We start from the raw sequence: 22,267 nt of genomic DNA on the forward strand, positions 1-22,267 counted from the left end.
AGAGTACATCCACCAGCAGCTCCTTCAGAAAGGATACTCAGGTAGTAGGTGTTTTTGAGATCTCACTTGACTGAAAGTCTTTATTCTATCCTCAACTTAACTAATAATTTGACTAGGTATAGAATTATAGGTTAGAAAATTTTCTTAAGAATTCTAAAGGCACTGCTCCTTTCGTTCTAGCTTCCAGAGTTGATGCTGAGAAGCCTGAAGATGTTTTGATTCTAGATTTTTTTTTCAAGGTTGTTTCTGTATTCTCTTCCATCAGGAAGTGTCCTCATATCCTTTGTTATCATAAACATTTAAGAATGGCCCACGCCATTCTTAATGGGCTCCTGGGTGGCTGGTTAAGTGTCCTACTCCGGCTCAGGTCATGATCTCATGGTTTGTGAGTTCGAGCCGTGGGCTCTGTGGTGACAGCTCGGAGCCTGGAGCCTGCTTTGGATTCTGTGTCTCCTTCTCTCTCTGCCCCTCCCCCACTTATGCTCTGTCTCTCTTGATCAAAAATAAATAAATGTAAAAAAAAAAATTAAAAAAAAAAAAAGAATGGCTCACTGGCATCATCTTGAGGATGCTTGAGATCACACCCAGATACTTGCCAGGGCCCTCCTGGGTTCATGGCAAAGAGCTCAAAAACAAATGCACCACCATCCCCATCTTTGGTCCGGAGGACACCACAAATGTTGTTCTAGTGAGCATTATTGATTCTTGATTCTTGATATGCTTCTCCAAGATCTTCCAGAATCTTTTTTGTCCATGGTGTTCTGATGCTTCATAAATAACATGCTTGGAGGTTTGTTTATTCTTATCTGTTGTTCTGGGACCTTGAAATCTGGAAACTCATATCATTCAGTTCTGGAAAATTCTGAATTATTTTTCTGATGATTTCCTCCTTCCATTTTTTGTTTTTGTTTTTGTTTTAATCTCAAAAATATTTGGATATTGATCTTCCCAATTAATCTTCTTATTTTTTCCCTCTATTTTCTATTTTTGCATTTTTGGCTACACTTTCTGGGAGAGTTTGTCAACTTTTACATTCCTAACAGATCTATTGAATTTTAATTTCTGCTACCATGCTTTTTAATTCCTAGGAGCTGTTTTGTTCTCTAGGTGTTCCTTAACAAAACAGTTTTTTGTTTTTTTTTTTAATCTTCTTACTTCTCTGAGGATATATTTTCTTTTTTTTTTTTAATTTTTTTTTTCAACGTTTTGTATTTATTTTTGGGACAGAGCGAGACAGAGCATGAACGGGGGAGGGGCAGAGAGAGAGGGAGACACAGAATCGGAAACAGGCTCCAGGTTCCGAGCCATCAGCCCAGAGCCCGACGCGGGGCTCGAACCCACGGACCGTGAGATCGTGACCTGGCTGAAGTCGGACGCTTAACCGACCGCGCCACCCAGGCGCCCCTCTTCTTCTTTTTTTTTTAATTTTTTTTTTTTTTTTTACGTTTATTTATTTTTGAGACAGAGAGAGACAGAGCATGAATGGGGGAGGGTCAGAGAGAGAGGGAGACACAGAATCTGAAACAGGCTCCAGGCTCTGAGCAGTCAGCACAGAGCCCGACGCAGGGCTCGAACTCACGGACTGCGAGATCATGACCTGAGCCGAAGTCGGACGCTTAACCGACTGAGCCACCCAGGCGCCCCTTCTTCTTTTTTTTTCTAATAAACCCTATCCCTAATGTGGGGCTGGAACTCATAACCCCACGGTCAAGAGTCATGTGTTTTACTGACTAAGCCAGCCAGGCACCCCATCTGAGGATATAGTTCTTAAAAATCAAAAGGTTTTATTTTTCTTTCTCCATCTGTTAATTTCCCCACAAGGTTTTCTGTTTTTGTTCCTTGTCCTTCTTGATAAAGAAGTTTCCTAGCTATCTATCTGGTAATCCTTGATTGTTTTTTATTCAAGAGTGGGGAAGTAAAACACAGATTAGAAGCTATGTGCGTGAGGGGTACCTTGGTGGCTCAGTCGGTTGAGCATCCAGCTCTTGATTTTGGCTCAGGTCATGATCCCAGGGTCGTGGAACTGAGTTCTGTGTCAGGCTCTGCGCTGAGCATTGATCCTGCTTGAGATTCTCTACCTCTCTCTCTCTCTCCCCTCTGCCCTCCCCCACTCATGTTCTAATTTTATTTAAAAGCTCTATGTGTTGGAGTGGGAGGGGTGTTGAGCATCACTGCTAAGTGACTTGTCTGGGTCATTTTTTTAATTTTTTTTAACCTTTATTTATTTTTTTGAGACAGAGAGAGAGACGGGGGAGGGTCAGAGAGAGAGGGAGACACAGAGTCCGAAACAGGCTCCAGGCTCTGAGCTGTCGGCACAGAGCCCGACACGGGACTTGAACTCACAGACCCTGAGATCATGACCTGAGCCGAAGTCGGATGCTCAACTGACTGAGCCACCCAGGCGCCCCGTTGGCTGGGTCATGTGTTAAAAAACTGTCAATTTCAACAACTTCAGGGTTTTTTTCTCTTGGGCTAGTCAGGTTCTCCAAATACTTTCTATTTCGTGCTGAGAGAGGGCCGAGAGCAGGGGATGGCATGACGGGTAACAGCCTTGTGTATCTACTGACATAATGCCTGTTTTCAACTGAACTGTGGCTCTTTCTTGTAACATAACCTCTTTTATTCTCCTAGGGCTGCTGTGAGAACATACCACACACCGAGTGTCTTAAAACAACAGAACTTACTGTCTTACAGTTCTGGGGCCTAGAAGTTTGAAGTCAAGGTGTCAGCAAGGCCATGCTCTTTCCGAAGGCTCTAGGAAGAATACATCCTCCCAGTTTCTGGTGGTTGCCAGCGAGCCCTGGTATTCCTGGGCTTGTAGACTCATCACTGTAATCTGTCTTTACGTGGTGTTGCTCTCTTGGTCTGTCTTCACAATGCCTTCCGTGTGTGTGTGTGTGTGTGTGTGTGTGTGTGTGTGTGTGTCTTCCCCTCTTCTCAGGACAGCACCAGAATGGACTTAGGGCCCATCCTCTCTGTGGGTACCTACTTTGCTCTGCCCCATCTAATGACTTTAGGACTGAAGTTGGAAAGGGAGTGGGAGGGATATTAAAGCATGTCTAAGTTTAGAAAAACCAAATATGTCTACAAATTCAACATTATTCCCAACGAAGATGGAATCTAATTCCTCTCCCTTGAATACGGCCTGGCTTTACTGCCTTGCTTCGAACAAACACAACAGGTAAGAAGTAACAGTGTGACTTCTGGGGCCAAGTCACAGAAGGTAATACATCTTATGCTGGACTCTCTGACATATGCCTTTGGAGGAGCTGTCACGTAAGAAGTCTGGCTACCCTGAAGCCTCCATGTGAGAGAAACCACATAGACAGAGAGAGAGGTGCCCAAGGATTCCTGAAAGTCCCAGTCAGCTGTCAGTTGTTTGATTCTTCCCAGCCCATGTGTCAGATACAAGTGAATCTATTGAGAAAACACTAGTCCTGGACACTCTCTGACCACAACTGTAAGAAAATCCTTAAGTACTTTCTACCTAAGCCCAGTAAATCCCCAGAACTGTGAAAGATATCATAAATGCTTGTCTGGGGTGGCAGTAATACTGGATTTGAATGAACAGCAGAAAGGAAGAGGGGTAGGAGGAGTAAAGGAATAAAAAAAAAAAGTGTAGAAGCAGACTCCACACTGACAGCAGTGAGCCCGATGTGGGGCTTGAATTCATGAACCATGAGATCATGACCTGAGCCAAAGTCAGAAGCTCAACTGACTGAGCCACCCAGGCGCCCCTAAAAAAAAGAAAAAAAGAAAAAAAATATATATATATATTTTTTCTTTATTTATTCATTCTGAAAGAGAGAGAACATGAGCAGGGGAGGGATGGAAAGAGAGGGAGAGAATCCCAAGCAGTCTCTACACTGACAGTGAGTAGCCTGATGCAGGGCTCAAACTCATGAACCTTTGAGATCATGACCTGAGCGGAGATCAAGAGTTGGATGCTTAACCAACTAAGCCATCCAGGCACCCCCACTAAAATAAATTTTTTAAAGATTTTAAGTTATCTCTACACCCAACATGGGACTTGAACTCACAACCCTAAGATCGAGTGTTGCACATTCTACCAACTGAGCCAGCCAGGTACCTCTGTGATTAAAATATTTAAGACAATTTACAAACATGTCTGTGAAATTGATGGTAACTGAAAGCTGTCTTTCATATGGGCTAGGAAGCTCCATTTCTCTTAAAGTTGATAAAGGGTTAACTATCTCACACTTTTCTCTGCTCATTATTTTCCCTTGTAGGATGACAACCAAAGAGATCTCAATCTGCATTGTATACTGTTTGACAAACACTCTAAAAATCAAGTGTTTTGTTGCATGTAGTGTTACGATCTTCAGGAAAAAATACCTGGTTATTTTATCTTGAAGGCTTAAGTTAGGATGGTTTAACTTAAGCCTTAGGAAGGCTTAAGTTAGGATAAAAAAAATCCAATTCAAACTGACTTGTAAAACAGTAAGTTCACTGGCTTACGTTGGCCTAGTGGTGGGGCTAGTGACCTCGCTCAGTTTATCCAATGTCCTGCAGACTTGTTTTCTCTTAGCTTTGTTGGAGGCATCCTCAAACTCTGTGTAGTTATTTATGAATGAGAGGAATCTCAATTAATGGGACAAACTTTATGAGTATGATCAATCTAGAGAAAGAACTATCAATCTTAATTTACAGATTTGTCATTGAGCTGCTTTCTGTGGAGTAATGCACTCTGAACCTGGCACACCAAACTCACCTTGGCCAAGGAAACACGCAAGCTCTGTAAGCTGGTCACTATACTAGACTGGGATTTACTAGCAAAATAGCGAAAAAGGGAATACCACTGGACAGAGGAGTGTGGTGAGGGACCGGGATTACCTAAAGTCCAGTTTCTCAGGCAGGGAACAGCAAAAGATACAATTTCTTGGGGCTGAGAAGGTGAAGCAAATTGGATTAGGCATTAGTGGAATGAATTTTCCAGTGGAGCAAGAATTAAAAAAAAAAAAAAAAAAGATGGAAATATTTGGTGTCACAAGTCACTTCAAGTTATGACCTTAAACCAGTAACCCTCTGCTCCCAAGATGTATTCGCTCTCCACCATTAAGAAAAACAGGAGAAACACTGGGGCACCTGGCTGGCTGCACCAACTTGTGCAGCATGCGACTCAATCTCAAGGTCATGAGTTGAAGCCCCACATTGGGTGTGGAGCCTACTTAAGAAACAAAAAGGGGGGAGTGCCTGGGTGGCTCAGTCAGTTAAGCATCCCACTTTTGATCAGGGCTCTTAGGTCATGATCTCAGTTTGTGAGATCGAGCCCCACATTAAGGCTTTAGTGAGCACAGTGTGGAGCCTGCTTGGGGTTCTCTCTCTGCCCCTCTCCCTTGCACGCTTGTGTGCTCTCAAAATAAAAAAACCCAAAAACTTGAGAAACATTGTTTTAAAACTCCCAACTTACCGCCTCCTCCAATAATGGGTTTTGCTGCTGTTTACCTTTTATTTCAGAATCACAATAAACTCAACGCTGCATTACAGCTCGACGTGGGATAAGGAGACCCTGGAACCCAAAGAACAGCGGTGAGATTACAGGAGGCTGCAAGCAGATGTGCCGCAAAGATTTTCTACTGAATCAGGAAGTCATCTTTTATACTCATCAATTCCTTACAAGTGGAGGGTTAGAACACAACTCTGGAGCTACACTACTGGATCAAACACCTGGATGACTTTCTAGCTATAGAACTTCGACAAGTTTCTTCATCAGCACCCACTATAAGTCTGTGTACGGGAATGGCAGTACCTACTTCCTAGGGTTTCTGTGAGGATCAAATGATTTTTGTATTCATGTCAGTTCACCTACCTCAAGTGCTTAGAACGGGGGTCCAAGCCTCATGAAATTGTTACCTCTGATGATGATAACAACGGACGACACAGATGGACACTGTATTTCAGAAGTCTTGCATGGCAATCAAAAATCTGTTTAGAACTAACCCTTTATTTGAAACTATATAAACCAAAAGTTTCCAACTGATTGTACATGTTAAAAACTTTCTATAAATATCTCTTGGGTACAAAATTTGGTCCAGTCGTTCAAAATTAATTCTATAATATTATTCTAAATTCATACTTATTTTGAAAGCCTAAAGTTGTTTTTTTATGGCAAACAAAACAAAAAACCCACCAAGCTGAAAGCTTTTATTCTGCTAAAACATACAAATATAACAGTCCACACTCTACAGTAAACATTTAACCACTGATATTTCCTTAAGATGCTGTTCTCCTTCACAGCTCAGATGCCTGACTTCCTGTGAAAGCCCAGTCTGCCTTCCTTTCTACCCATCAAATTCATCTGTCTCTTTAGAAGTCTTGCCGGATGTTTTCTTTGTTTGCCTCTCCATGTTGCTGCTTCATTTGAAAGATTTCATTTTCTAATTGCACGATAGTCCTTTCAATCTCGTAATTCTTGCTGACGAGGGATACCCAACTAAACAAGTTAAAAAAAAAAAAAAGGAAAAACTACTTAATATAGAATTTCTCCTAGAAGATTTTATCATATACGTTTTCTTTCAGGGTCATATTGTGAACCACTTTAACTTTCCATTTTAAAAAACTAAGGCACAACTGGGGGAAAGTGGATAAAGGGTACATCAAGTCTAGCTGTAATATTTCTTACAACTGAATGTGAATCTACGATTATTTCAAAATAAAAATTTTTAAAGCAAATCAGAAATGGTTGAAGAGACAGGACAAGGTGATGGAAGATAATATTTAATGGGATTAAATAAACGGAGAGAAAACAGGGCAGAGGCAATAGTTAAAAATGGAGGAATTTCTAGAATAAGAAATAATCCCACAGAAAAAAAATCTCTGTGACAAATGAAAAGAAACACACATGTATATTTGGGAGATTCTATTAGCTTGAAGAAAAATGTGAAAAGATGAGTAGACTAATAACACGGGGTACATGGAGGGGGAGGAGAAGGTGGAACAAGGAGAATGATGGGCAGGGAAGGGAGAAGGGAAATACAAAGCAAAAAAGAGAAATGATACAAAAATTCCTGATTGTATTTAGGGACTCATATAAATTTATCAGTGTATATGAAGAACATTTTAAAAGTAAAAAAGTGAACACAGGGAAAAAAGCGGAAACAAATTATCAAAGTATGAAATCTCCCTTCCTCATGAGTTAAAAAATAGGTAAGTGTTTTTCCTTTTCAAGGAGTAGAAGTAGAATCCTTTTCAGAGCAGAAACCCTGTGCTGGAGACAGGGCGTTCTGAGACCAGAAGCAAACAGCAGTGGTCCCGCCCCTCTCTGTGCCTTCCAAGCCCACATATCAAGAGACAGGCAGAGGCAGTGAAGAGCGGGATTCAGAAAACAGCATTTGTTTGACACCTGTGGCATTGCATTTGAATAGTGTTGAATCACATTATTAAATCTGGATCTTAAAATGTGCTAAGTGATTTACAAGATGATGGAACTGAAGATACGCACGTTGACTCCATTTCCCTTAATTTAGATCCAGCTGTGAGCTGCATGTTCTTTCGTTGCCAGTTTAAATCTTGAATATGTTTCCTGTAAAATATTATTTATATGACCCACCCACATTTTAATATAAGATGAAAATCAACAGAAAATCTATAATCAACATAATATAACATCTTTAATTCCTTGAGAGGGACAGATACAGTAATAGACTAACCCCAAGAATTACCTTTCTATTTTTCAATTACAAATTTCATAAAACATTAAAGAGCAGAAGTCCCTCCTCCCATGTGCCTCTCCTTCTAACTAACTGCTGTTCAGTTTTCGGGGGGTGTTTTTCCAGTCTTTCTTTCTCCCTTTTCTCCCTCCCTCCCTCTCCCTCTCTTTCCAAACTCTTTTCTACATGTATATGTGCAAGAAGAGATTAATTTTTTTTAAAGTAACCTCTATGCCCAACATGAGGCTTGAACTCATGACCCCAAGATCAAGAGTTGCATGCTCTACTCCAGATGCCCCAAAATGAATTCTTTTTACATAAATCAGATTATACATGTTCTGCTACAACATTTTCTCCATCTAAAAGTGCCTTTTCAATGTTTGCAGATTTGCAAATTGCAAATGACTTGGTAGAGATGTTTTCAGATCTCAAGTCTACTTCTTTGCTCTAGTAAGGCAAACCCAGCACTGGATGCTGGACATATAGATCATCTAGTACTACTCTCGTATGAGTACAGTCCATGTACTCATGGTCCCTTTTTCTTCTCAGTCTGTTTAATAAGGATTCACCTAAACTTTAAAGTAAGAGGAAAATAAGGGCACCTGCTGGTTCAGTCAGAAAAACATGTGACTCGTGATCTCGCATGATCCTGAGTTGTGAGTTTGACCTCTACGCTGAATGTAGACATTACTTGAAAATAAAATCTCAAGGGGCACCTGGGTGGCTCAGTTGGTTAAGCATCCGACTTTGGCTCAGATCATGATCTCACGGTTCGTAAGTCTGAGCCCCTCATTGGGCTCTCTGCTGTCAGCACACAGCCCTCTTCAGATCCTGTCTCCTTCTCTCTCTGCCCCTCCCCCCACTCGCATGCACTCTCTCAAAAATAAACAAACATTTAAAAAAAAAACTTAAATAAATAAATAGGAAAAAAAAGTAAAAGGAAAAACAAACTTGCCTTAATTTCTGAAGCTCTTTCTGTGCATGTTCAATCATATGAACTAGATTTCTAAGGAAGGAAAAGAGGAAAACCAGATTAATATACATTAAAATGTAATAATACCAACTAAAAGTGAACTATCTAGTTGATACAAGTTCAAGTTCTTCTGCTATTGAGCTCTGTGCCAAACACCACATTAGACACTCTATATGTAACTATTAGCTAATTTAATTCTCCTAAGAATTCTTTGAGGTAGGTATGATTACCCCTATCTCACATGTGAGGACATTAAGCTTAGAAGATTAATTAACTTGGTCAAGGTAACATAGAGAAGTGTCAGTTGAATTCCACTTCAGGTCTTTTAACGTCTCAAGATCAACCAGTTTACTGATACCGTGATTTCATATAGTTAGGTCACTTCTTAAACTATCATTACTTTCCATGGAGAGAATGGAAAATAACTCACGACTGTATTCATTCAAATCCCTATTATCTCCCTATTTCTGTACCCACATTTATCGTGTCATTCTCCCCTCCCATCTATTGCTAACTAGAGAGAGAAGACAAAACTGTCATGGAAGGCTGCAGATTTAGATTTCGTGCAAGTTGGCTCTCACTAGCACAGCAGAAAATCTGAGCAATATACAGTAGCATGCAGCTATCATCCTGAGAGAAGTGATTAAAACAAATTTAAGTGTTTATTTATTTGTTTTTGAGAGAGAGAGAGAGAGAGAGCGCACATGCACATAAGCGGCGGGGCGGGGGGGGGGGGGGGACAGAAAGAGAAACCAAACCAGGCTCTGCACCATCAGCAGAGAGCCCTATGTGGGGCTGGAACTCATGAGCTGTGAGATTGTGACCTGACCAGAGCTGATACTTAACCGACTAAGCCACCCGGGGTGACCCTGAGAGAAGTGATTCAAGGGCAGTCGCCAACACCCCTCCACACCTTTTAAATAAAGCTTTATTGAGATATAATTCACATAACCCTATCAATTTCCTCAACGCAGTAGAGAATCACCTTTAGGGTCCATTTGAACCACACTGGCCCTACTATTCTCTTGCTCTAGATCCAATATTGTTTCTTGGCTTTAGTGACTCAAATATTCTTCTTTCTCTACTTTTTTTCCCCCTATTAACTGCAATTCTCTCAAGAGTCAGTCTTCAAACAGCTGTGTCTCCCCAGGCTTATCTTTCTTTGAAGTGATTAAAAAAATTTCTTTTTCTTAATGTTTATTTTTGGAGGAGAGAGAGAAAGAGACAGAACACAAGTTGGGGAGGGACAGAGAGAGAGGGAGACAGAGAATCTGAAGCAGGCTCCAGGCTTTGAGCTGTCAGCACAGAGCCCGATGTGGGGCTCGAACTCATGAACCGTGAGATCATGACCTGGCTGAAGTCAGACACTTAACTCACTGAGCCACCCAGGCACCCTACCCCCCCCCCCCAACTTAAAAAAAAAACAACAAAAAAACCAAAGCTGTGGGTAGGATGGGTTTATAAAAACAAAAAACTTCTTACTCATTATATACTTTCCAGGCATTGCATCCATGCTGTGACATTAGTTCCAGATTCTCGATTCGAACCGCTTGATGTTCTAACTGTGCCATAGAGTTGTTTACACATTCTTGCCATGCAGTAATGTCATTTTTCTGACCTGAGGAAGGGGCTGGAAGTTCATATCTGAAATTAAACAACAATAAAATCTTTACCTTTCCTCCCAATAGAATGCTTCACAGGCCTATGCACAATGTAAAATCTACAGAAGATTGAAGACGTAGACTGTGCGGTAATAAGAAACCTATTCATCCTAAGAAACAATTCTTTCACAAATAAGATTTAACATTCATTATATACAGTATATAACATTCATTATAAACAAAAAAAACGGTTTACTTCAACATGAAGTGATTCAATAAACTAGAGTATGTTCATATGAAGGATTGTTATACTAGTTACTGAATGCTACTAGAGAATATTTAAAACATTAACACGTTTATAATATTAAGAGAAAAAAATAGGATACGAAAAAAACTATGCTATCATTTTTGTAAAACACACCTACATTCATCCAGCTTTCCACCCACATACCCACACCGCTCTAAAGAAAAAAATGGAAGAGAGATCGTTAATTCTTTGCATTTGGACCTAACTCTATTCTCTCACTACACATTCCTTCAACACTGCCGACATAGCCAATACTCTTCATAAATCTCAGCTTGTTACTGATGAGTTACTACAGATGAAGTTTTAATTTCCATTTTAATATTTTGACTAGCTACTGTAAAAACCCCAAATTGTTCCTATGAAAAAAAGAACGTGTGTGAGTGGAGGGAGGGGCAAAGAGAGAGGGAGAGAGAGAATCCCAAGAGCCAAAACCAAGAGCTGGACACTTAACCAACTAAGGCACCCAGGCACCCCTAATCTATTTCCTTTAAAAAACGCTGTGATATCTTATTAAGTTTCATTCACAATCCACTGTTTAATGGGTCTAAGGCTTTGAGACATACTGCCATAAAGGAGTTACTGTCCTGAATATCTATAGAGCAGAAGGACCTGGAAACAGAGGAAGTGAGGAATCCTGGAACTTATTCTGCCTTTATCACTCAGGATAGACAGGAAATGGAGCACAAGAGAAGAAGCAATAAAGTCTTCTGGTTCTACAGACTCAAATCCCTCTTCTAATCTACACATATGCTGAGAGGACAAACCTACTGTGCATGTGGCCCTTTCTCAAAGGACTGGGCTGTGACAGATTACTTAGCAGTTCTCAAAATTCCAGAGTGATCTTAAAGTCAACAGGGATCTCAGATGTTAAGCAATCCAATTGTTCATTTTAGAAAAAGTAACAAAGGAAGTTTGGGTTTTTCACCCCTGAGAGAGAAGCAATTTTGAAATAAAGTGACAGGGGAGGGAAGAGAGTGGAACCAAAATCAAACTATCCTAGCACTCTGTTTACTAATGCTGCCTTGTGTAAGAGTGAAGCAGGAATCATTATAAGCCATTAACATGGTTTCACCCAGATATGTTATGAGCAAAGAACTAGAGATCTAATTAGGAACATGTCCTTGAAAAATTTTTAAAACATGAACCTCATTACAATTCACACTATTCCTCTGTTGTTGGATTTTAAAATACAGCATTTGTATTTCTTTTTTAATCTTTATTTATTTTTGAGAATGAGAGAGAGCATGCACGGGGGAGGGCAGAGAGAGAGGACAGAGGATCTGAAGCAGGCTCTGTGCTGACAGAAAAGAACTTGACGTGGGCTTGCACTCACGACCACTTAACCAACTGAGCCACCCAGGCGCCCCTAAAATGTTTTTCATTTTTAAATAACAGTGCAAAAATATATCTGAACATTAACACATAATTATAAAAACCACTATTACATGAAAAAATATAAATATATAAAATCAGATAGGAATTTTTTTCTTTGCAACATTTTAACAGAGCTACAGCAGTTTTACTAGTAACTTAAAACTGAACAATGATTTGGGTCCAGCTGAACCCAGAAGTAGAACTTACCGTTTCATACTGAGCAATTCTATTGGTTGTCGAGCAGCCAGTCTTTCAAATTCATTTCTCATTATGTCGGTCTGATTTGGAGAAAGAATTATTTCCAAAATCATATTGACAAATTGCAATTAATAACCGCCAAACAAATAATAAATCTAACCTACTTAAATATTTGTCCTTTATGCTATCCATTAATATGGATCATTTCCCTTCCCACTAAGCCTTCTCTGGGTTAAATGCTCTCAAGGGTCAGGAGACCACATACTTCATATGTAAAGGGACCCACAGAAAAAAGGATAAATCCTCAACCAGTGGTTCTCAGTCCCAGCAGCACATAATAATCAGCTGGGAGCTTTGAAAACAATTTCAATCCCAGTCACATCTTACCCCTCTCTCCCACTCCCATTTAAGTGTTCTGAGGTGGAGGGGCGCCTGGGTGGCGCAGTCGGTTAAGCGTCCGACTTCAGCCAGGTCACGATCTCAAGGTCCGTGAGTTCGAGCCCCGCGTCGGGCTCTGGGCTGATGGCTCGGAGCCTGGAGCCTGTTTCCGATTCTGTGTCTCCCTCTCTCTCTGCCCCTCCCCCGTTCATGCTGTCTCTCTCTGTCCCAAAAATAAATAAACATTGAAAAAAAAATAATTTAAAAAAAAATAAGTGTTCTGAGGTGGAGATAGGACATTATTATCATTTGTTTTTAACTTATCAGTTGACTGTATAGTGAAGCCAGTGGTGATCTAAGTATTTACAGGGTTGGGGGTGGGAGGAAAGGACTTGGACATGAAAAAATTTGCTTTTGCTTTAGGGCTATGAGCCTAAACCCATACTTTCTTTTTGGTCTTGGCTGCCATTTTCATACTTTACTCTTTTCAAAGAATGAGAAATGGGGAAAGGGAAAAAGAAACCGGTTCTGCTATCTGTTCTAACAATTGTGCAATTAAAAAGGGATAGCTGGGAGCTATGGTAGAGCTCCACTCCTTGAGGTCCAATGTTTTGGTCAATATCCTATTCCATTTCTGTTCTGCACATTTCCTGGCCTGAGTATAAAGAACTGCTTAGGTATTCATTTATAGTAGTATTTCAGCTATCCAATTCCTAGCATAGAATAGACTTTCATAAATAGGTTTTTTTCCCATAAATAATTGTTTAATGAATTAACTCAAGAGCTTTCTTTCTTTCTTCCAAGAAAATTTATTTATTTATTTATTTATTTATTTATTGAGTGAGTGAGTGAGTGAGTGAGTGAGCAAGCGAGCGAGCAGGGCAGAGAGAGGAGGAGACAGAATCCTAAGCAGGCTCCACACCATCAGCTCAAACCCACAAACCGTGAGATCATGACCTGAGTCAAAATCAACAATCGGGCACTTAACCAACTGAGCCACCCAGGGGCTCCTTAAAGATTTTATTTTTAAGTAAAAATGTGGGGCTCAAACTTACAACCCAGAAATCAAGAGTCATATGCTCTATCAACCAAGCCAGCCAGGCACCTGGGAAGAGCAGTTTCAAAAGCAGTTTGAGGAGTGGTTAAGGTCTTAGGCAAATTAGCTTCCCTAAGCTGTAGTTTTCCCATTTAAAAAATTAGGATAATAAACATAGTTATATAGTTCACAGGGTTGTTTTTAGGACTGAGATGGGGAGCCTTGTACGTTATTAATTCCTATTTATAAAAAAGGGTTAAATAATCAGTATACTAATTATAACAAAAGGAGGCATCTGTTGTATTTGAGAGAGCTGAAAGGAAAACTGGGCCAAGTTATCTGAAATTTTCAAGAGCCAATCTAATAAGGAAGCATTACTGTACTTAGTTCTTTTTTGAAAATATTTTAAATGTTTATTATTTTTGAGAGAGAGACTGATCATGAGCGGGGGAGGGGCAGAGAGAGGGAGACAGAGAATCCGAAGCAGGATCCAGGCTCCCAGCTGTCAAAACAGAGCCCAGTGCAGGGCTCGAACCCACGATCTTTGAGAACATGACCCAAGCCGAAGTCAGTGCTTAACTGACTGAGCCACCCAGGCACCCCTGTACTTAGTTCTTAGTGTGGTCCCATCTATATTTGGGTAGCAACATTATATATTTGGGTAACATTTAGAAAATGCATGGGAAAATAACATATCACAGGAGTACCTCTCTCTATTTAAAACTTAAACAACTTGGGGCGCCTGGGTGGCTCAGTTGGTTAAACGGCTGACTTCGGCTCAGGTCATGATCTCATGGTCTGTGAGTTCAAGCCCCGCGTCGGGCTCTGTGCTGACAGCTCAGAGCCTGGAGCCTGTTTCAGATTCTGTGTCTCCCTCCTTCTCTGACCCTCCCCTGTTCATGCTCTCTCTCTGTCCCAAAAATAAATAAATGTTAAAAAAAAAAATTAAAAAAAAAATAAAACTTAAACAACTTCCCCCCCCCCCCACATTACTTCAATATAAATACTGCATTTTTTGTTTGAGAGAGAGAGAGAGAGAGAGAGAGAGAGAGAGAGAGAAAACGCACGCTTACGTGTATGGGTAAGGGGGACAGGGACAGAGGATCTTAAGCAGGCTCCATCCTTAGCAAGGAGTCCCACCAGGAGCTAGATCCCATGACCTGCGATCATGACCTGAACTGAAATCAAGAATCGGCTTCTCAGACGACTGAGCCACTCAGGGGCCCTGCGTTTCACAACAGAATTCCTTGATTAAATATATGGTTACCTATAACGGGGGGTAAAAACTCAAATATGTATATACTTAAATGCCTAACAGAATCTATTAATTTAGAAGTAATACTTCACATTACATTTAGCTGATTACACCCTAAGTAGTATCTTGGGTGCACTTCTGGGCTAAATATTTAAGTAGTATTTTATTTCTATACGGTTTGTCACTTCAGTCATTCGCATATGTTCGGTAAATATCTAGGCTGTGATACAAAGGCCGCCCTCTAGTGGTTCTCAGGAGCCTAAGTAATTAGGCTTATATACATTAAAAATGCCTACTCGTTTCAGTGTAGACCTTTGCGAGTAGGGCATACCTTTGAAAATTTACGCCAAGGAGCCAATGTCTGAAAAACGTACACGCTATTTTTTGCATCGTTAGATCGCGAAGCCCCAGGAAGTCCTTCAGTGGGTCTCAGAATAAGAAAGATGGAAAACGTTTATCTAGCTGTTTTCAATGGACCGATAACACCTACACAATAAATAGCTAAACAAGCAATAGTTAAAGCTGGCATTTAAAATTCACTTTTCTGTGGCTAGAACTCTCAAAATATTCACAGCACTCAAGACTTCACACTTGCCTCAAAAGCAGAATAATCCGGGGCTGTCAGGTAGCTCAGGTAGTTCTTAGTAGGTCGGTATCTGCGGGTTTCCTCCTCCACCAGCGCTGCAGCCTAGAAACGAGAACAGGGGCCAGGACAGGGATAGCAACTTGCAAGGTGCTTTTTCAGCACCAAGGGCTAGACAGCGCTGATTCAGCTACACCGACAGCGCGAACTTACCGCTTCCCGCACACCGGGCGCTTCGTAACCTTGGTCAAAATACGGCAGCGCGTCTACCACAACCTCCCCGGCGACTAAACCCGTGCCCGCCATTCTTAGGCTTGCCGAAATTTTCCGAGTCTGCGCAGACTCAGGCCCGTTCACTACGCCTGCGCTCGCCATGACGTAATACACGTCGCCTGCGCATTGGCTCCAGCGCATGCTTAGTTGTCCATTCTGAAGGCGCACTCGTCCAGGGGGTGGGAATTGCCCGGCCATTTTCTTTTGGTCGGACGTGACGTCACGTCGCGATTTCCCAGAATCAGAGGAACTCCTCAATTTCCTGTCCCCCAGCGTGCCCCCCCCCCCCATTTTGGCCTCCGACTGGGAGCAATTTGGAGGGGAGTTAGGTCTATTGTTGCCGGCAGGACTCTGATATCTAGGCGGGGGGATGCCTTAAAACTTTTGGAGGGAACTGGCAGTGGGATTTGGCGGGGAGAGAGACACTGGTTTCCCACTCGGCTTGCTCCCCTAACTTCCCTCCTTCAACCCTTAAACTTTTCTCTTTGTGGCAGTCTTTCTCTGTCCCTGAGCTCCTTGCTGTACCCGCCCACTATCTTTCGTTCTCGGCCCCTGAGAGCCCTTGCATTGGATAAATGCAGTTATTTCACAGATTCTGGAAGTTGGCGCCAGTCTCCAGTTAAAGCTGCGAAGCTTAAGGGCCTTCGTAACAAAAGGAACTTCCAAGGTGAGATTAATGATTGCCCACCAAATCCAGATTCAACAAAATCGCGTCATTTTGCCTTCAGGACGTCTATGAAATCCAGTCATTTTGCCTTTAGGGTGTCCGGAAATAGAATTGTGCTCATTGCCTTCCAACCACTCCTGCTGCCGTCGCAGCACCGGCTCTGGGCCCGGTCTCCCAGCTCCCTTTGACTAAGCAGGCCAATACCAAATAAGGTGTCGGACTATATGCCCTGCCCTGTGTGTGTGCGATCCAGACCCAGGCTTTGTCTGCCAGGAGCCTGGAAATGTTGGCCACGGTTACTAAATCGGGTTAGTCTAGCATTGATTCGGATTGTCTTTCGAACTATCATCAGATAAATGTGCTAGTTATAGATTTAAGTAGTGTAGAAGGTCTTTACATCTTAAGCAATTTTATTTAAAATTCTAGAGATCCATGGAATTTTTGTTTATTCATTAAAAGATCTATAAACAACATTTTATACAAATCTTGAGCAACTCTTTTTACAAATATGTCCAGAATTCGTTATACTTTACAAAAACAAAATAAAACAGACCTAAGAAAAGGAAGTAGCTTCAGGTCACAGGGATAAAATAAGACCTCAATCCCTGATACAAAGGTCTCCTCACAGAGGGACGGTCAGTGTTCACCACCGTAATACCTCCTACCCCTATTTTATAAACAATTCCCAATTACTGATTTTCCTTCAGGGTTGGGGTGGCAAATGGGGAGATGTCTGCTAAGAGCCCCACTGGGGTTAGCTGCTTAATAAACATTTTACAAAAGATACAGGCTCAGTTCTATTTTTTAGGCCCATAAGAATTATATAGCACCAGCCTTAAACGGTATCTGCTTCAGATTCATTCACGCGCACCTGAATGGGTTGTAATGACAATACTGTGCAAGTCAATAAACTGCATCATAATACAACTTGTAAGGTTTGGTTAAGTTGGAATAAATATTTTTATGCCAGTTAAACCCATCAGCAGGAATTGAAGAAAAACAAACGGACATCTATAACATTTATCACTGAAAACACACCATCACTGATAAATTCCTACTACGATTTTAGATATTAAGAGTCGGGGTGATTATGTGGTGAATGTCCAGGAAATGTTCAGTCTTGAGTCCCAATTTAATTAGGGCAAAAAGTCCAACAATTGTAGGGGAACCAAAAATGAGTCTCCTTTAGGCACCTATAGTTTGAAGTCCCTTCTCAGAGCTGAGTTGGCTTCGAGCTTCAAAGAGAACTTTTTTGATAGCTGTGGTCCCACAGAGCTCAAATTTCCATCTGCAGGACTAATCAACTTTCTCTGTGTTCACAAATGAATAGTCCTGGCTTCAGTTCTGGCTCTACTGCAGAACTCTGGGCAAGTTAGTCAACCTCTTTGAATTCCAGTTTCTTCATTAGTAAAATGCAAGATGCAAGTATCTCATGAAGTTGACTTGAAGACTGAATAAGGGGGCACCTGGGTGGCGCAGTCGGTTAAGCGTCCGACTTCAGCCAGGTCATGATCTCACGGTCCGTGAGTTCGAGCCCCGTGTCGGGCTCTGGGCTGATGGCTCAGAGCCTGGAGCCTGTTTCCGATTCTGTGTCTCCCTCTCTCTCTGCCCCTCCCCTGTTCATGCTCTGTCTCTCTCTGTCCCAAAAATAAATAAACGTTGAAAAAAAAAAAAAAGACTGAATAAGATGACATACAGGTACCATCATGCATGGCACACGGAAGACACTAAAAAAGGGGGGAGGGATAGTCTCATGCCCTTGCAAGGATGTTTTCCTGTTCCAATTCTACAAAGTTTAATGTTGACAGGCTACTCACGTGCCACACAATGTGGAGAAGCCACAAGGTATCTACTTGTATGAGATTCTCAAAAACAGTGTTAATAAATAGGGTTTCCACGGAAGTGCGATCCCCTCAACAGAACGTTAGGCTGGAGCTACAGAAATGAGCATATTCCTTGCCTCAGCTCAAACAGCCCGTAGGTTTAAAGCTGCCATGATATTTCAGCGATGAGAATTACGTGTGTAGGGCATATTCTGCACTTCCATCATGTTCCCCAGTACCTGAAACTCAGAATTTCTCTTATTGTGCTCATCTTTGAGCTGTTCGTTTATTTTTTTGAGCCAGGTGCCCCTCCTCTTTGAGCAGTTTTTAAAAATGCAACACCAAATCCTTCCCTAGTAAAAGACAAATGCCTTCACAGACTAAGCACATAACACAAAGAATGAGCCTAAGAATTCAATAGAAAAGGCTACTGGGGGGGTTGGGGGTGGGGAATGGAGGCAGAGTAATTAGAACATTGGTTCCAGACTACTCTCGACAACTCTCCAGTGATTACTACAGCAGCAGCAGGAGAATCCTCCTCCAAGGACCTGGCCTGCTTTGTAACCTTTTCAAATTTTCCAGGATTTTGTAGGCTACTCCAGGGCCTCCTGACTCTTGGAAAAATATTTTCTTTGGCACTTTCTGTTCTATTTAGGATGAAGACAGTCTATCAAAGATTTCATTTCTTCTGCAGAAATTTCATTTTACTTCCTAAAGAGAGAAAAAAGTAGAGTGAACTCTCATTAGTTCATTTTTATTTATTGTACATTATTTCAGGAAAGGGATTAACTATTTAGTCATTTAGAACAGCCCAGGAGTAAGCCGCCATCCAAAGCTATCAGGGGATGTGGTTACCAAACAAACCAACTAGCCAACCCCAAATGTCTAATTATAGAGGTAGAAGAGAACTCAGACATCACCTAATCCAGTGGTTTTCAACCTTGACTATAGGTTAAAATCACTTGGCCTGATCCCCAGAGATTTCTTGGAGCCTAGCGTGGAGGAAATTTTCATTTAAGTTCCCCAGAGATTAAAACATTGTAGTCAGAGTTCAGAATCACTGATTTGATCTAACCTCATGGTATAAAGATTAAATAACAGCTCAAGGTATAATTTGTCCATGGTCTCTCAGCTAGTTAAGGATAAGGCCTAATTTTAATTAGGGGCATGTATTTTTCTTTTTGTACTGAAGTATAAATGACATACAATGTCCTATTAGATTTAGGTGTACATCATAGTGATTTGACATTTTTATACATTATAAAATGATCCCTATGGTAAGTCTAGTTACCAGGGGGTACATATTTCAAAGACCAATATAAACACCATGGAATGTAGGTTCTTCATTGTTTTGGGGTACCACATCACTGTTCTCCAATATCACAAAGGATAATAAAAAGTTAGCTATAATTGGAAAATCATAAACATCTGTGTTTCTTTATGAAGTGTAAAATTAGAGTTGTAGGAAATCCTCTTTTGCCTCAGATGCCCTCTAAACTGGGTGTTTTAAATCTGGAGTTGATGGATGGGCTTCAGGAGGGTCCATGAATACCCTAGAATTATATGTAAAAATTGTATGTTCTTTTTTTCATGTTTATTTTTTTATTTTTCAGAGAGAGACACAGCCTGAGTGGGGGAGGAGCAGAGAGAGAGGGAGACACAGAATCCAAAGCAGGCTCCAGGCTCTGAGCTGTCAGCACAGAGCCCTGCACGGGCTCAAACCCACCAACTGTGAGATCGTGACCTGAGCTGAAGTCGGATGCTTAACTGACTGAGCCACCCAGGCGCCCCTAAAAATTGTATGTTCGAAGCATACTTTTCTGGGGAAAAGATCTACAGTTTTTATGAGATTCTCCCAGTGATGTGACCTAGAAAAGATTAATAATCATGATATGCAAATTCTTATGTTATCTGAGGAAAACAGACCCAAGGACAACTCAGCTGGAGAATCCTGACCTCTGAGAAACACTTCCTTTTCTCCAAAAAACTTTGGAACTAAGTCATGGTTTATGTTCAGTGTATTTGAGGTCATATTGTTGATTTGATTATAAAGCTTTTGTGATGAGGCATACTTACTGCAAAAGGGTTTTTTTTTGTTTTTTGTTTTTTTTTTTTAAGTCACATTATCCAAAAAGAAAAAGCAACTCACCAAGACTCCGCAAAATTCTATTCATCCCACTGGGCTCAGACTCTGGAATTGTTTCCAAATACTGGAGGGCCCGGACCTCAAACAAACCTACAAGGAAAACTCATGTTGGTGAAATTTTCCAATACTTACTGAAAATCACTTAAATAAACCTCTGTGCTTTCTACCAGTGTGATTCCATAGCTGAAACAAAATTATAAGATAAATATTTTCCATAATAACAACCTAGATTTTGAGCCCTAGGCTTTATACCATTTTTTGTTTATATTATTTTCAAATGCTCCAAGTGCTCACTAAATACAGAGGGATAACTTTATGATGAAACTGACCTTTCACCCCACTTTTCCGAAGCTCTCGGTCCTGGATGAAGCCTGCAAACATCTGAGTTTCCATGAAGAGATCCAGGAAGTGGCGTACACTTCGGGAGGTGTGGGATTTACGGAATGGTTCCCTTTGGAATACACGCTCCCCACGCTCAGTGACAGTCATGCTCAAAGAATAATGTCCCACCAGCTCCACAAAAAACCTCACAAATGCCTCAGACACCAGAGAGTTGAGTGTCACGTCTGCTGCAGAATGAAAGAAAAATAAGAAAGAAAAGAAAAACCCTAAGTTTTGTGTTTATGGGAAATGGTTATGAAAGTCATGTACAGGAAATCCTAGATCAAAGGACTGAGAATCCCGATTCTTGGCTCTCTTGCACACTCCATGACCTGCAAAAAGTCAATGGCTTATATTTTTAGTTTCATTTTCTTCCCACACATACTCTTATTACATCTTTCAGCCTGGCTTGCATATCTGTGATCTCACTGTAACTGCTCTTTCAAAGGCCACCAGTGAGAACCAGCCAAATTTAATCTGCTTCGCTATTCGTCTCTCCTTTAAACTCTGTGCTGCATTTATGCGAATCCCCTCCTCATTCCTCCTCTTGCCTCCCACAACTTTATATTCTCCTGATTTTTTGGATCCCTCTCCTGCTTTTATGACCAAGCATTTGTTTTTCTCTTGCCTCTTCTTCCTCTCCCTAAGCATGGTCCTCAGACCACCTCTCTTCAGCATTCCCACCCTTAAAGAGCTCACTGGCATAGAGATAGAGCTGGCTTTCCATGTTGATAATTCTCAACCTTACATCTGTAGCCCTGATATGTCACCAGAACTCAGGTAACCTACCTATCATTACCATGATGGGTAATCATCATTTGGTTGTCCCATTACCACTTAAATTCTGTCTAAAAGTCAAATCAGGTCCTTTTGAGAAATTGGTAAAATACACAATACATGTTCAAAACCAAATTCATTCTATTTTTCCACCAAATCAGTTTCTCTCTCCACTTTCCCGTTTCATACTATAACCATTATTATTCTAGAATAATTTGAGTGCTTAAGATATGTCAAGCACTGTATTTAGAACTTTTGTAAGTGTAATGATACAGTGGTCCAGGTATTATTTCCTTTTTACAGCTGAGGGTAATGAGGCTCAAAACAAAGACATTCTCCAGGGTCATCTCATCTATTTACAGGGAGAAGTTGCCAGACTCCCAAGTCAGGTAATTCTTAACCACTGTAACATGAAATATATTGCCTTTCAGGTTCCAGGCTCAAACCTCAGATTCAACTTAAACTCCTCCTTTTTCTTCCATTTCTAGTAGTATTTTTTTCCCCCTTCATGATATCTCTTGCTCTTTCCATTAGCTCCGTGCTGGGCTGGGAATCGGACCTAGGTTTGGTCAGAGTTCTACCACGAAACAGCAGTATAATGGGAGGCAAGTTGCTTTACACCTGCACCCCCCACCCCACGGCCTCTCTTTCCATATCTGTACAATGAGGTGGCTGATGAGGTGACCACTAATGTCTCTTCTGGCATTACATTGATTATAAAGTACATTTTTAAAATATTTTGTTCAACAGACATCCTTCTCATCTCTTTCCTTCTGTAGCTGAGAATCCATGATCCATCACTGCTTTTACTGTCAACACCTGTGC

The 22,267-nt window shown here is 41.1% G+C and overlaps 2 protein-coding genes and 2 long non-coding RNA genes across 6 annotated transcripts in view; 2 read left to right on the top strand and 2 right to left on the bottom strand.

The window, feature by feature from the left end:
* LOC121027734 (uncharacterized) overlaps positions 1-6,134 on the top strand; it is a 46,194-nt gene extending 40,060 nt beyond the window's left edge. The window contains exon 2 of the long non-coding RNA XR_005788901.1: positions 5,479-6,134. This is a non-coding gene — a long non-coding RNA (uncharacterized LOC121027734). The remainder of the gene's footprint in view (positions 1-5,478) is intronic.
* A 14-nt stretch (positions 6,135-6,148) lies between these two features.
* Positions 6,149-15,722, bottom strand: BCAS2 (BCAS2 pre-mRNA processing factor). Its single transcript, XM_040471384.1, has 7 exons — positions 15,589-15,722; positions 15,388-15,480; positions 12,133-12,203; positions 10,126-10,287; positions 8,626-8,676; positions 7,463-7,543; positions 6,149-6,454 (listed from the first exon to the last, which is right to left on the bottom strand). Exons 1-7 carry the CDS (start codon positions 15,679-15,681, stop codon positions 6,328-6,330), a joined length of 678 nt encoding a protein of 225 aa, XP_040327318.1. The 5' UTR covers positions 15,682-15,722; the 3' UTR covers positions 6,149-6,327.
* Positions 15,723-15,916: 194 nt separating this feature from the next.
* Positions 15,917-17,099, top strand: LOC121027733 (uncharacterized). Its single transcript, XR_005788899.1, has 2 exons — positions 15,917-16,315; positions 16,410-17,099. It is a non-coding gene; the product is annotated as an uncharacterized LOC121027733 (long non-coding RNA).
* Positions 17,100-18,427: 1,328 nt separating this feature from the next.
* Positions 18,428-22,267, bottom strand: part of DENND2C (DENN domain containing 2C) — an 89,251-nt gene continuing 85,411 nt past the window's right edge. For 2 of the 3 annotated variants that reach the window (XM_040471381.1, XM_040471382.1), the window contains 3 exons: positions 20,614-20,853; positions 20,288-20,374; positions 18,428-18,849 (listed from right to left, as the gene is read on the bottom strand). In XM_040471381.1, coding sequence (XP_040327315.1) covers positions 18,818-18,849; positions 20,288-20,374; positions 20,614-20,853 — 359 coding nt within the window. In that variant the 3' untranslated portion in view covers positions 18,428-18,817. The remainder of the gene's footprint in view (positions 18,850-20,287; positions 20,375-20,613; positions 20,854-22,267) is intronic. The other variant, XM_040471383.1, reaches the window with a different exon arrangement.

The sequence above is a fragment of the Herpailurus yagouaroundi genome, unplaced genomic scaffold (genome assembly GCF_014898765.1).
Source record: "Herpailurus yagouaroundi ecotype Mexico unplaced genomic scaffold, PumYag 77, whole genome shotgun sequence".
In the NCBI taxonomy this organism is placed as follows: domain Eukaryota; kingdom Metazoa; phylum Chordata; class Mammalia; order Carnivora; family Felidae; genus Herpailurus; species Herpailurus yagouaroundi.